The sequence below is a fragment of the Penaeus japonicus genome, unplaced genomic scaffold (assembly GCF_977035675.1).
Source record: "Penaeus japonicus unplaced genomic scaffold, GWHDUDI00000001_assembly GWHDUDI00000023, whole genome shotgun sequence".
Classification (NCBI taxonomy): Eukaryota; Metazoa; Arthropoda; class Malacostraca; order Decapoda; family Penaeidae; genus Penaeus; species Penaeus japonicus.
In genome coordinates this window covers 33,727,172-33,742,171 of record NW_028234425.1, presented here as the reverse complement: position 1 = coordinate 33,742,171, position 15,000 = coordinate 33,727,172, and the positions used below count along the sequence as shown (strand labels likewise).

The 15,000-nt window shown below is 34.9% G+C and overlaps 2 protein-coding genes across 11 annotated transcripts in view; one reads left to right on the top strand and one right to left on the bottom strand.

Moving 5' to 3' along the window:
• mRpL10 (mitochondrial ribosomal protein L10) overlaps positions 1 to 442 on the top strand; it is a 6,410-nt gene extending 5,968 nt beyond the window's left edge. For both annotated transcript variants that reach the window (XM_043020463.2, XM_043020453.2), the window contains exons 5-6: positions 1 to 65; positions 240 to 442. The exon at positions 1 to 65 is cut by the window's left edge and continues 124 nt beyond it. In XM_043020463.2, the coding sequence (XP_042876397.2) occupies positions 1 to 65; positions 240 to 311 (137 nt within the window). In that variant the 3' untranslated portion in view covers positions 312 to 442. The remainder of the gene's footprint in view (positions 66 to 239) is intronic.
• Positions 443 to 4,761: 4,319 nt separating this feature from the next.
• LOC122256006 (uncharacterized) overlaps positions 4,762 to 15,000 on the bottom strand; it is a 32,609-nt gene continuing 22,370 nt past the window's right edge. For 2 of the 9 annotated variants that reach the window (XM_086550398.1, XM_086550399.1), the window contains exons 11-19: positions 13,750 to 15,000; positions 12,921 to 13,022; positions 12,724 to 12,791; positions 12,355 to 12,585; positions 11,721 to 11,912; positions 11,335 to 11,449; positions 10,838 to 10,911; positions 10,553 to 10,615; positions 8,806 to 9,969 (exon numbers count right to left, since the gene is read on the bottom strand). The exon at positions 13,750 to 15,000 is cut by the window's right edge and continues 2,114 nt beyond it. In XM_086550398.1, coding sequence (XP_086406524.1) covers positions 9,616 to 9,969; positions 10,553 to 10,615; positions 10,838 to 10,911; positions 11,335 to 11,449; positions 11,721 to 11,912; positions 12,355 to 12,585; positions 12,724 to 12,791; positions 12,921 to 13,022; positions 13,750 to 15,000 — 2,450 coding nt within the window. In that variant the 3' untranslated portion in view covers positions 8,806 to 9,615. Of the gene's footprint in view, positions 7,693 to 8,805; positions 9,970 to 10,552; positions 10,616 to 10,837; positions 10,912 to 11,334; positions 11,450 to 11,720; positions 11,913 to 12,354; positions 12,586 to 12,723; positions 12,792 to 12,920; positions 13,023 to 13,749 lie in introns of those variants that run through there. The other 7 variants (XM_086550405.1, XM_086550407.1, XM_086550404.1 and 4 more) reach the window with 7 other exon arrangements.

Genomic DNA, 15,000 nt, shown 5'->3' with positions numbered 1-15,000 from the left:
GCCAGCTGCTGTCCATCCTCAGTGCTCCTGCTCAGAAACTTTCACAGAATATTACTCATCACCAGGTTAGTAGCTTGGAGAGATATAGATACGTGGATGTTATGAATCCATTGATCGTTTCTCCTTCTAAGAATTAATTATTTGAAGGATTTATCCTTTAGACACTGTGATTTTAAAAATAATTCTTTTACTAGGATGTTTGGCTGACACTAGTATTCATAACATTGTCCTTATTTCAGAGAGAATTATCATCAGCCCTTGCACGTTATATATCAGATCAGTCTCCATCATCACAAGCAGAAGAACAGTGAGTTAGCACAGTAATACTTGAAAAAAGTTTAGCTATGTAAATAGCTCTTGAGAATGAAATAATGTCAAAATTGTTTGTTTTCATTTTTCTGTACATTATGTATTATAGCTGTTTAATAAAAACTACGATCATCACTTTTCATCATTTCATAACCTAATTGAAAATCATGTTCCTTGGGTGGTTACCATTTTCAGAATAATAAGACATATCTTACTTAACCCATTCACAACAGGGCTTATATATGTGTAATGCTGCTCCTGCCTGCTAGATAACAAAAGCGCGCAGTGACTAAGCGCGAGACCTCTCCCTGTGTAACGCCCTACTGTGCCTCTCGGAGCACTTTTCACCTGCCCCATTGAACAGGGTGATAATTGGAGGTTTTTGTATTTGTTTACATCATTTTCACAAGTGAATAAAAATCTGTCTATACAAATAGAACTCTGATGATTATGTGCATATATAACGATATAGCATACATATTGAGGGAGAAATCTTAATGTTCTAGGATGTCACCCGGGGAGAGCGAGATATTACACTAACGTGATAACATGTCAACCGATGCAAATGGTTTTATTTTGTGAAGCCATCCTCTCCTCCATCAAAACTCTAAATAATTCTTGTTTTAACTATTCCTGTACCTCAACCATCTAGACTTAGGAATATGTATAAACATTTAACTAAGCCTCACCTCCAGTCCTACTCATATTTCTCTAATTTGTATTAGAAATTACTAAAACTCATACATAGAGCTAAGGAGAGGAACCCTTAGAACATATCTCAAAGTACAGGGTGGTTCTATTTCTAAATCAAGTTCTTAACCCTATGACGACAGTGCGTCACACTAATGTGACACAGCTAAATTCCCGATGCTGGGGCGTCATGCCAGTGTGACGTTTCCAATGCAATATTGCAATGGCCCGGCGTAGGGGTTTTCGCGTAGTGCGTGCCCTGTCAGGAAAGGGTTAATAGCTTATACATTTAAACTCTCCCCTCATTTTTCCTGTTAGTTCAACTGCCATACTCTCATTCCTTATTCTTAGTCACTCAATTGCACTGCAACATCCTACCCAACCCCTATCAAGCTGTTAGCTGTTGTGAACCTCCTATTTCAGTCCATCCTAGAGAAAGATCATATTGGACTAATTACAGGTCTATATACTAATATTGAAAGTGCTATAGAGCATGATGGGGATATGACTAGCCTCTTCCATGTGAATTCAGGAGTGAGACAAGGATGTGTCCTTGCAGCAATGTCTTTTTACACCTGCTTGGACTTGGACAGTGGGTAATATGAAGGTCACTGACCTTTTTGTCAGTAATGTGTTTGTCTTATTAGAGAGTCAGGGGAGCTTAGTGGTAGCTAATGATGGATTTATCAGTGAGGTAAAGTTCTTGGGTCTAGGGGTCTCTTGAACCAAGACCAAGAGATTTTACTAAATTAGTCAATGATTGCAGCAAAGCTATCAAACATATTAGAGCACTACATATTTTGGCAGCAGGTATCACAAACTTTTTTCAATAAAAGTACTTGGAGATGCTAGTGCCTGTGCAGGAACAATATGCATGTCTATGAAATTCCTCACCTCTCATTAGGAAGTTCAGATGGGCTTGGCCCATACTAAGCAGCTGCCTATGAGAGGCCCTTGAACTGGAAACGAATGAGGGACATGGAGTGCGCCTCCTTGACATTAGCTCTGTTGATTGATTGATTTTGTTTCACAGTATAAAATAGTGATCAGAAAGGATTTTATGATTAATTTCTTCATATCAATTTCAGAATATTGGTCTTAGTTCAGTTTGCTTTCGAGTGAAATTAATTTATTCTCCCTCATTTGTTTTCTCATTGTTGATATCTGGAAATAGATTGATCACTTAGTATAGAATTTTGAGCAAACAGAATTCTGTTTTACATGTCAGACAGGGGTGCACAATACACTTTATGGTCATCAAATGTTGTGATGATGCAACTGCTGACCCCAGCCATTAAGAAGGTTGAGAGGAAATAATAAAAAAAACAAGTGCAATAATGCAGGAAGGTGCATTAGCTGACAGATTCACCCACAGCCTTTTGTAACTTCTAAAATTTCAGGTTATTTTTAAAAAGTAGGTTAATTTTTTTAACCCATTCACAACGGGACGTAATTTCACCTACTCGTGCTTACACTGGGAAGATAACAAGCAGGCAGTATTTCATGCCAGGGTGTTTTCTCATAGCGCGGTGCCACGCTAAATCTCTCAAGAGCATTTTTCACCCACCCTATTCTTACAGTTTTCATGAATGTGTATACGTAAAAATATTGCCATGTTCAGAAGAGTTTTTTTAGTAAAAAAACATAGTTATAGTAATGCCTTTCTTGACTTATTTTATTGAACTTTGCCTATATTCTTCACTTCTATGTGAAAATACCAAGGGAAAGTGGAAGCAATCTTACTGGGGCATTAAAAAATATGTTTTATACTTATATGTTTTAAAACAAAATTAATATGAATAATCATACACGTACATATGAGTATGTACATCTACCTAGTGACGTGACGTGACATCACAGGTAATTGACAAATTAGAAGTAGCATTGCGTTTGTAATTTTTTACTTTATTTCATTTCTTGGGCAACCACATTTGATTTCACAATAGTTTTTTGACTCAGATAATTTTATTCAACCGATCAAGAAGCAGAAATTACCATGATGTCATCAATATCCTTTATTTTAATGTTATATCTCATTTTAGGACATAGCGATCTAATGCTGATGTTTCAGCATGTCACAACTGCCCCTCCTGGAACTTAGCAAGAAAATGCTCATCGTCTCAGGACATCACCTGGGTCCAGGGATATTTTTTGACCACGTGATGGGATGTTAACAGGAGCGAATGGGTTAAGAAAAATGTGCGTCAAAGCTAGAATCAAATAGCTTTCATATTAGAGTTACATACAGTTTATCTTTGTAGAATATCTTTCATAATATTTCCAGTCATCATAGCCACTAGAAAGCCTGGTGGTCACAAGGTAGATATTAATTAATAGAAGTTGAAGACAAGAGCAGAAATGATTCCCTGGATTCTTACTGTGGTGGATGAAGTAAAGAATTATTTTGAAGATCTTGAGAACATAAACATATATTAGAGGAAAGTATGTAGTACTTTTAGCATATACATAGCTCTCCTTAGTTTTAGCTTTATGCTGTGTATCCTTATACTACTTTAGTTAACATTAATTTGCATTTTACCTTAATATATTTATCTTAATTCAAACTGCATTAATGCCTGCTTGAATCTGGAGAGTAAGGTAGGATGGTATATAGCAAATTAATCTTAGAGTACAGAAAGATTTCTCATCTCAGCTTATGAATATTGTTCCTTTTGCTATCAACTTCTAATTATTTGAATTAATACTGTCTGTTTCAGCCATTTTTTATAGTTTGATTACTACTATAGTTGTAATAATCTGTTTGAGGCCCATTAAATATCTAACACTTAAACAATGCTGGAAGATCATGAGTAATTTTCAATATTAACCCATTGCTGACGGGGGATAGATTCGCTTGCCCAGTCTCCAGGATGGATTTTATTTTAGAGCGAGGCAGCTTGAAGCATCATAATTTGAATCTTCCCCCTCTCTTTCAGTCACTTATAAAACTAAAGCCATTTTTGTGTTTCATTTTTTGTGTTTTATTGTGTTTAGAGACTTATATATGCCAAAGACAGGCTCTATCAAGGCTAGTTGACTAAAATTGTAGTATATGATCCATACCAGCACATTAATTTCTTTATACTAAGTATGATAAAAGTATTGTTGTCTTATGGGAGGGCAAAAAGCAACTTTTTTCGTATTTTTGTGCTGTCATGAACAAATTTGAAACATAACCAACTACAATGAAGATAACATGATGAGGTAGGGAAGAGGAAGGAAACCTGTGCTTATGACTGTGAGTGCCACAGTAAAAGGCATCCCTATTGGCACAGGGACATATTTTAGACACTGGGTATGGTTTGAGTCAGCTTCCTTGTCTTGTTCTGCTTGCACATCCCTCATCTGCAGTACTTTAGAGCAAGTAGTCGTCAACTTGCTATGTGCCATCGCTCTCTAAAGATAGTGCTTGCAAGAGACCATAGATGGGTGTGCCATTCAAGGTTCTCTCTCTTACTGGTGCTAGAAGAAAGTGGTGCCATCTAGGTTTTGGAAGTTAGGTTTCCTCAATATTGCGGTAATTATAGTAATTATTACTGCAATTGCCATCATCACTCACTCCTTACTCATAGCACAATAAAATAGTACAATGATTCAAAATCCCCAAACATCATGTACGTCATGACGCCCGTCGTCAGGCCAAAGCTCCTGTCATGTATGTCATGACAATGGGTAAATTTTAGTGAGTAAGTACACCTGGTATAAAGAAACTTGGGCAACTTGTTATGTATTCTTATCTTGGGGAGAAATAAGACAACCAAACAAAAATGACAATGTATAGCACAAATCAACAAAATATTACAGAAAATATGTTCAATGAAGATAACTTTTCCATTGCATTTACATTTACAAAATCAACAGAATCAGCTTTTGCCAAATATATGGTACAATTGCGAGGGTCAGGTACAAACAGTGTATGTACTGATTCTTCCTTTTCTTTGGCATTAATTTAAACTTTGATACCTTTTTGAGAGGAAATCATGATACAAAAATCTTCAAGAATGTTATATGAAAAAAATACTTACATGTCAACAGACACACACTAAATACTCTAACATATCTGAATTTGCAAGTACATTTTCAGAATAGCATGTATTTTAATCTTATATACATAGAAGTGCATATATACACAGGAAGGACCCCAACTGAGAAACATATTACATATATCATTACAATCTTGTCTGAAAATACACTAAATTAGAATCCTATATCTCTGAAAAAATACAAAAATAAAATGTAAATAATAAAGTAACTTTACATACACTAACCTAATGGCTACATATACAAAAAAGGATGAAGACCCCAAGTGTAATCCACTATCACTGAGGAAAATTTGAGATGACAGTGATATTGTACACTTCAAATGAATCTTAATCTTCTGTCCATAAACAATACACATATTGAATAAAGACCAAACATGGACACAGTTTATACTTTGTAAAACAAAATTACATCACACTTTGAGCTCACCACAGAACCACTGACTATAATAACTGATGGTTTAAAAATCTCATTCTGATAACTTCCTGTGGGGACTGACAAACAACCTTTCTCTTTTGAACCTGCATGGAGACATATCAAGGCTGTAAGAATTATGGTACAAACAAGTGACATGCACCTAGGGATTTTCCACAATAGGACACAAGGCACTTGCTTTGCAGTAAAAAGTGCACCAGGATGGCTAGAGGATTATTCAAATACTTTATCAAACACATTACTAGTTAACTTTCTCCATCACATGCATCCAGCCCGAAGTATACAGAATGACAGTTAGCAATGTAGTAAGCAGACAAAATGGGAACCCTATTGCAATTTATCTGTGGTATATCTTCTAAATTTGTAAGAAAATTACAAAATATTTGTCTGGCTGACATACTTTCTGATGTCATGAATATGTACGGTATTTAATTTTCAAAGTAGTATGCTTATATGTACAAGAAAATGTAAGTCAACTATTTCAGAAAAATGGGGCAGTTATGATTTTTGTGTGTGGAAATATTATATACCTTCAGTATTCTTTTCTTTATTTTCTTTTTGTTTTTTTAATAGTGGAAATGCACCAGCTGATGTCAACATTAGTATTAGTGTAAAAAATGAAGAGAAAAAAAATAGAAGTGTACACTAATATTATTCTGAAAACAAAATAACATAATGATAATCACAATCACTCCATAATAATTACCTAAAGTATCTTGGTAAAAACAGGTTACAGTCATGTACTGTGTGTACTAATATGCCACTTTCTTACATAACCAATAAAGGTTCTTATCATTTATATAAACAAGAAAATTTGTAGAGCCTATTTTACCAAAATAACTTTAATGACACTGCATATGAATGTTTCATATTTACAACTGGAATTGGAAATACATGGAAAAATATATACAATGGTTACAATGTTACAAAATATATACAGAGGTAGTCCAACAAGTTCATGGTTCACAGGAAAAAAATTCTATTCTCCCTCTACAATATAATCTAACATGTAATAACGCCTATTTTATTCATAAAATCTGTAAGTTGACCGCTGAGATCAAGTACTTATTATTATGCTTGGTAAAGAAAACTGTAAAACAGATCTGTAAAAACATAACAGCATTCTATACAGCCTTATCCAACTCAATAATAATAACATAATGATAAGTATCTTCATAACTACAGTCACACAGTTCACTTATCACTGTAATATAATCGTAATGATAATGAATATAAGTTATGATCAGAGTAAAATGAAATAAATAAAGAAATATAAATAAAACTATAATATTACTAATTGCAACACTATAAAAGTTTGATGGCTGCAATAATATTCAAAAAAAGAAAAAAAAATGCATAAACATATTAATGCCCATGTCCTCTAACAGCATCCATCTGTTATATCTGTTTGAAAGTGAAATTTCTTGATCTACTTTTCTTCTCTTTTTATACTATACTTATCAGCCTAGGTGTGATACTAAGGAATTTTTGTGGAATTGGATGATACTCTTCTTCATGACAAAAAATGTAGACAATCATTTCCACTACAGTAGTGTTTAAAAAAATGAAATTGTAAAGATTTGTACGCTAATTAACAATGATCCCTGAATCTGAAAGGCTTTTAAAGATAAATCAGAAGCCTTTGCTCTATATACATCATTACTACTTTTTTGCAAGCTGCTCGCAGGGTTTTCATATGATACCTGTTTTTATCAAAAGTTTAAAGTTAGAAAAAGCTCTCTTCTATCAAGTGTATCTAATCCCATCATAACTAAAGTTCTAAGATTGAAGAACCAACACCAGCCATTAAAGCAAGGTATAGATACCCAACACCACTAAGGAAACCCTATAAAAAGAAGAAAGATACAATACCTAGGAAAAGAATTCTACTAGGGGTAAGCTACAACAGTACATATTAAAGAAAATCTAATGACTTAAAAAAAAGTATATTACAAGCAACATACATACAAAACCCCACACCCAAGAAGCCTTTAACTTGGCACCATAGAAAGGTTTCCCATGCTCAGTCTCTTACTGCAGTCCTTCATTTCTCACAATTAAAATTTGATATTGAAAGTTTCTTGAAGGACAAGGTGCACAAACTGTTTAAGACTGTAAAGAAATCGCAGATTGTGTTCTGTGTACTGGTTTAGGCCGTTAGTTGTTTACATTCACAGTATCCCATGCATGCTCTTCATGTCATAAGTCTACGTACACCTGGGGAACAAAAGTAAGAGCAATATTATTTAGAATAAAATTAGTAAAATATATCATAAGTCCTGAAGTAGTATCTAATATCATTTATAGACAATATTTTCTGAAATACAATTTTTTTTTAACGATACCGAAATCTTACACAACACTTTTCTCTCTGCCTACAGAAAAAAAGCATGATGGAAAAAAACAACCAAGGGAAAGGTTAACAGCTTAACCCATTTGTGCCGGGGCTTACATTTGCCTAATGCCGCTTCCACAGGTAAGATAACAAGCACACGCAGCCTGGGCCTCTCAGAGTGCTTTTCACCTGCCTGATTCAACAGGGTCTATACAAATGTGTCTATACAAATGGATCTCCAATGAGTATATACATACTTTACAATTGAAAAAATGTGTTTAGAGGGAGCGATCATGATGTGATAGTGACGTCATCCAGCGGGAGTAAAATATTCCTATCACATGATATCATGTCATCCGGCATGAATGGGTTAAGCAGAGTGCCAAATGAGAGATTGGAAAGAAAATTAAGTCATTCATAACACTGCCTCTTCTCCACTGGAAACCGAGGTGAAGTTCATACCTCTATCACTGTCAGCTTTTAAACTGAAATATCACATATGGTAACGTTCCTAATGGATTCCGGCAAAGGTGCAAATGATTCACATAAATTTGGTTTCTCAAAAGTAGGTAACAAACTTCATAACAATTATACCACAGATAACTAGTTGAATAATAAGGTTACTTTGAAAAATAAATAAATATGAGAAAACAGAATATGGCAGTCAGTAGCTATAACTATGTTTTAAAAAATAAACCTTGTGTTCTCTGCTTACAAATATGAAACTCTTTCTTCATGGAGAAGCCTAGTTTACCTTTTTACAAAGTTTGTAATCAGTTCTTGTGACAATTACAGCCAAATACCTTGAACCTTGATGAATCTTATGCAACAGAAAGCTTGAAACCTTAGGAACATCTTTGTTCTATTCAACTCTGCTTTGTTTACCTTCTGTTACCATAATGAGTAATTGTACCTCTTCAACAAATCAAGTCTAAGACTAAAGCTGTTGAAGATATGCCTTTCATCTGTCCAACATTTATTTACTATTGTCTTTTTGGAAATATCATACTACACTTGTTTACAGTCAGCATAATAGCACATCCATATGAGAGCTATATTTCAATAAACCTGTGTCTGATACTGAGTTTTAAAATCAACATTTACATGAAATTCTCTGAACAATTTACAAAGTACTATGGGACAGAATTTTCATTTGTCATGATGAGATTCTCTCATGGACTATGATGACATACTGCAAAATAGTATTTCTTTGATTTTGAAAATAATGGAGATCAACAGAAAGCTTAAATCCCATGCAAAAATACCCTAGATTTCAAAAGATGATCCAAGGGAAGTTTAGTACAGTTAATCTGATGGTAGGACTTGCACATTTATGTTCGGTTTGAATGTGCAATTTCCTACTGATCAGACAAGAACACATCTCAAGGAAGGTTAAGAAAAATATAATATAATATCAAAGATGGCCAAAACAACACAAAGATAAACATAGCCCTTGAAGTTACAAGTATAATTTCTCTATACTATGTCTAAAGCCAAGATATTGACTAACAATCAATATCCTGGCTACTTTCTCATTTCTTATACTAATCAGAATGTTTATCTGATGTGTGTTTTCATGTAGTGAGAGAAAAAATACAGTCCTGCTTAAATATGACTGGTCTTCAAATCCTTAATTGTCCATTTACCATGTAGCACCTAGGGTGACTAGAACTTGAAAGTTGGTATGCAAAAAATCCCAAATGCTCAAAATGGAAAAGACTAACATTAAATTAAAGTAATATTCCCTTCTACAACTTAGCTTAGCAAAAGACATTTAAAACTTAATAAACTGTGCACCATGAAACTTATGAAGGCACAAAATTGACATCTTCCTTACGAACTATCTTCCGCCCACGTGAGCTTGTTCCTGCCATTAGGAGTATACTCGTGGGTATGGCACCAGCGGCCTCTGAGCTTATATTCAGACCCTGAAGCCGACTATCTAGAATAAGTTTTTGAGACGCATTAATATTCTTCTTAACCCTTGGATCTGGCTTTCTTCCTTGCCTCATTATCTTTTTCCTCCTTACTTGGGTTGTCTGAGACCCAGAAGCAGTCTTGGCTTCCAAAGCAGCATTCATGTTCTCTCCCGAATGATGGGGGGAGGAAGGGGCGGAAAGAGGGCTCCCATCATCAAGGTCCAGGTCCAGACTTGACTCCTATGTTGTGAAGAATTAGTCATCTGATCATATAACCATTAGCACGATCTCTTACAACAAAATAAAAACTAATGGACAGGAGTACTTTCATAAAGTAAAGTATATAAAGTATGATCAACAAGGTCTAAAGAAATGAGCTGTAATATTATAACATCTTATGTGGTATTCAGTCCTACATATGACATTTTACACATCTTTCATTATTTATAAAGCAAAATTAAAATAGATACAATAGTAAAATACAAAATCAAAAGCAGAAGTCACTATTGTATAATTCTGAAGGAACTTCATATTATCACAAGCCAAAGACTTTATTAATATGGATAATTTATATCTATCAGTCTTGATTTCAATTTCATTGAACTGGTATTTACAAGAAACTGATAATCAAATTATTATCACTATCAATATCATTATCATTTTTACCTTAAATTTATTGAGAGACTAGCTACTTATGAAATTAAATATCTTTCTCCACTGTCACATTACTTTACATTAAAAGTCCTACAACTAAAATAAAATGTAAAATTTTACAATGCCTTATAATCTAAAACCAAGAAGGTGAAGTTAATGTATTACTTACAGTTGAGGAAATGCTGATTGCATCTTTATCTAACTCTGATGGTTTCCAATTCTTCTCAAATACCTTTAAATTTATAAGATCAAATCAGATTAGAATATGAAAAAGATAAAAATACTGCTCTATTAAATTTACTGTTTTCTCTCTTTTCTTGTCAGCTTTAGAAATGTCTACCAAATTTATGACTTTAAGTGCATTTGCTTAAATATTTCATACTGGCAATAGATCAATAAATTCATGAACAATTTAATATTATAATAATGAAAGTAAGCTAAAGATATTACTCACAATTCTGGCAACAGGATACTTCATGTTGGTTTTAACCCACTGTTTCCAGTGCATTTTGGTTTCTTCACCTTGATCTAGAAATAAGAACCACATGAAAGAAAAATAAAAGTAAAAGGAGAAAAGAGTTACTTTATCATTTCAAGTACACATTGTGAAGTATAGGCATTCAGAACTTATCAAATCCCCTCATATTCAAAAGAACATTAACAAAACATGTTTACAATTTCTATGAATTAAGCATTACAGTTTGAAACTATAAATCATTTCCAAAAATACCACTTACACTGATTCTTAAAAATAATAACAATAAATTCTAATGCAAATAAAAAAAAGAAACTAGAAGACTTGATATCACAACAATGTATAAACTGGATATTAGTTTAAATAGTACTTATAATCAAATCAAATCAAATATACACCATCAAAAGTAAACTAATGCTTCTCATCTCTCCCTAAGAGAAGAAAAAAAAAAGAAAGAGACAAAGAGTCAGACCTACCTGCAATTGTTGATGCTAGTCTTTTGATCAACATACTCCTCTCGGCTCTAACTTCCTCCTCTTGAGCAGTCAGTTGCATCTCCTCTTCCTTAACTTCCTTGCATACTTTGGTAGCCTGTAAATAAAAATTAAGCATTATCCTTTCTGGCCAAATCTAGCCAAGAACACTTGAAATCTTGTAAGCACAGTATAAACTAACATTGCATATGTCAATGAAGAACCAGTATGTTTTATCTCACATGCTTAGTTACAGTTTCTTTGTTTTAGATACTGAAATGGCAATTCAGGCAAAAAATCACTTCAAAAACAAAAGTGGACTTCAGTAGTGAAATTCTTTATTTCTCTCCACTCTACTCTTGTAAAAGTCATTAGCATGGGACACTTACAATGCTTAGGACAGCCACTTTGGGCACAGGAACCATATCAGCAGACGACTGTTCTGGTGTATATAAGGCCCAATACTGGAGGTTCCTGAAAAGCTTGCTCATGAGCCTTCTCCTCATTCTTTCTAGCTCATTGTGTACCACAGCGCTGCGTTCATCACCAATCCCTTCTAACTCTGAAAACTTTAGTTCAGCCTATTAATCATTAATGCTTTTATCCTCAAGAGTGGCTTCACTTTTGGTCATCCATAATTTGTAAAAAAGCAATTATTCAACTTTTTCATTAGTCTTTGGCTTTAGGAATAGAAAAAAAAAATCCAGCTAAACATGCTTTGATCTAATACACACAAAATCACACTTTTAAATAATTGAAAATGAGTAAATATCATCAGAAAGAATAAGATAATCATGCACATCAAATATTTAATAAAAATTATAAGGATGACAGACAAACTTCCCTAAGCGTATGTTCTGGGATGACAGATACACTAAGGAGGCTAATAAACAGAATTTGTGCTCTATACCATGCCTTTAAATTTTAAAAAAAAAGAAACATTATTTACTTTCACTATACCAGGTATTAGAATAAGCCTTATAAAAAACAATAAGCGAATGCTGCTGTATGATAATGTATTACCCTTTTCTGTATACGCAGGGGATCCTTCTTCTTAGGAGCGCCAGTTGGAGTAATCTGCTTTGGCTTCACTGGCTGCTTGATCCCTGATGGCCCTGGACGTGGTTCCTGTTCAGTCATCACTTTTGCAACAGGATGGGGCTGTGGTGATGGCACATGAGGATTCAGGGGGTTACTACTTTTTGCTCCTGGATTAGCAGTTCTTGTTGGAATGGGAGTGCTACATATCTTCACCTAGAGAGAAGTTAAAGCTGTTACTGTATCAGATGCACTGCTATATCATTTCCCTATTCTGTTTCCCCAACAAAAATACATAAAATTAAACTATACATTCTCAAGCACATTAGAGTATGTAAAAAGATAATTACTTACTTTATTTTGATGCAACTTTTTCTTGGAACGTGGGCATGGGCGCTCATACTTATGGTCCTGCAAGTCTGCTGTTGGTAGGACAAGATTATTTAATTACACATCATATTAATAAAATATGATATACTTCAGTGCACATTAATACCTCATCTATATTACAACCAATTTATCCTTTACAATTACATTTTCCCTTAATTTACCTGCTTTTCTTTTGATCCCAGTACGTCTGCCAGTTTCACTCACAGACAGGAGGCGCCTGGCAATCTCTCCTGGGGTGTTGTAGGTGCCTTTTGTCTTGTTCACTAAAATACCCAACACAATAACAAGTGTAAGAATAGTTTAATTCTTGCATTACTGACTTCTTAACCAATAACAGTAAAAACAGAGCAAAGAAAAGGCATTTATATATGCCCATTGTCTTCAACACAACTATGACCATTTATGAACTTTGAATATGTAATATCCTTATGCAGAAGACTTTGCTTCAAGAGAAACAATTCAACATAAATAATTGGACATCCTCCTATATCTATCCTATATCTAAATTGAGCATGCTTCTCTTAGGGGGTGTATTTATGTACATGCTAGTGTGTGCAAATATAGATAGATCCTCTCTTTGGAATGTACACAAGGAATTCCTAAATAGAACTGACAGTGTGGTGTGGCTAAGCAGCATAGGATGTAAAAGGAGCCATGCTAGAATCCATGCCATGCCATGTCCTGCTTTTGTTCCCTGACCTTTCAACCACATGTTCCCAGGATCACTTTCATAAAGACACCACCACTTTACTCATACTTTCAAAAAAGTTATACCATGCAGTTTCCCTAACTAAACTGTCAGTTTTATATAGGAATCCCTTTTGAACTGTTCAAGGAGAGGACACTAAAGTGCAGTACAATGCACACATGTGTGCATATGTATGAATTTATTTGGGCATGTGTGGCCCTGTGCATGCATATTGTTGTAAGTCAGTGCAAATGTGCTTGTGCATATGTTGTGTACAAGTGAAAAGACATGCATTATCATACCTGTAATGGTTTGAGAGGCAACTTGTTCTCTTAGCTGCATCAACATGGAAGACCCTTGCTCAGCTTCTCCTTCAATGTCAATGTCAACATCAACATCAATATCCTCTGCTCCATCTTCTCCACCCCCTGCTCCATCTGCTTTACTAGCTTCATGCCCTGGATTTGATGTACTTTGATACACCAGATGAACTTCATCTTTGCCTTTAACAGCTGCTGCACCTGTGGCACTGTTTTTTTCATCCAATTGGCCATGAGCCTTTATAGACTGGGGTGTGTCATCACTTTTGGAAGACAGCAGGCAGGGGCTTTCTTCAGGTTTCTTGGAAGAAATTCCAGCTTCTATTTTGCCAGTCTGAGAATGGCTAACAGTTAGCAGAGGTGAAGCATAAGAATCTGAGATTTTACAACCCATAACACCTGATTCAACTGTTGTAAGCTTTGCATCTGCAACTGTATTCTGCTCTTTTGAATCTGTAACTGAAGTCCCCACCAATGATCTTGGTGGCAAAAGTGGATCATCCTTTGATCCTTTACTTAAAGTTACAACAACTGGTGACTTTGGTAGAGATATTGGCTTCTCCGAAGTTGTTGGTTTTGATTCCATGTCTGGAGTGCTGTGACCAAGACAAATAAAGTCTCCAGCTGCAGTACAACTGCAACCTGCACTCTCTTGTGAAGTATCATTTTCTTTCTTTGGATTCTCTTGTACTTTTTTGGTCTGATTGCCCTTCTCTGGAGACTGGTTGAGCAAGTTTTCTGAAGTATAGGTAGATTCTCTCATCTTTTGGAGTAGGACTTTTTCTCCTATGCCAATCATTTCTCCACCATGGCCCCTCTTTTTTGATGCTAATTTGACAAGATACTCCCCAGTTGCATCATAAGTATAAGAGGAGAGCTCTCCTGTAGCTTCTCGGATAAAATATTTGACTGCATTTCCATGGAACAGCATGCTATCTGTTGTGGATGCCGAGCTTAAAACAGCTGATATAATAGATCCTAGGATAAGGATGGGTAATGGTTGCTTATTCTCTGAAAGACCTGTTCTTGCCAACCCATACAGCATTGAAGTTGAGCTCCCATTCTTTACACTTAGGGTAACAGGGGATTGAGTTTTCTGTGACATTCTGAAGATGTTAACAAGGACATTTTTTCGAATTGTGCCAAGAAGCCACTCCAGTTTAACACTTTTAAAACTGAGTGAAAGGTCAACTGCACTCCAATGATAACCCATCTTTTTTATAGGAACTGGAC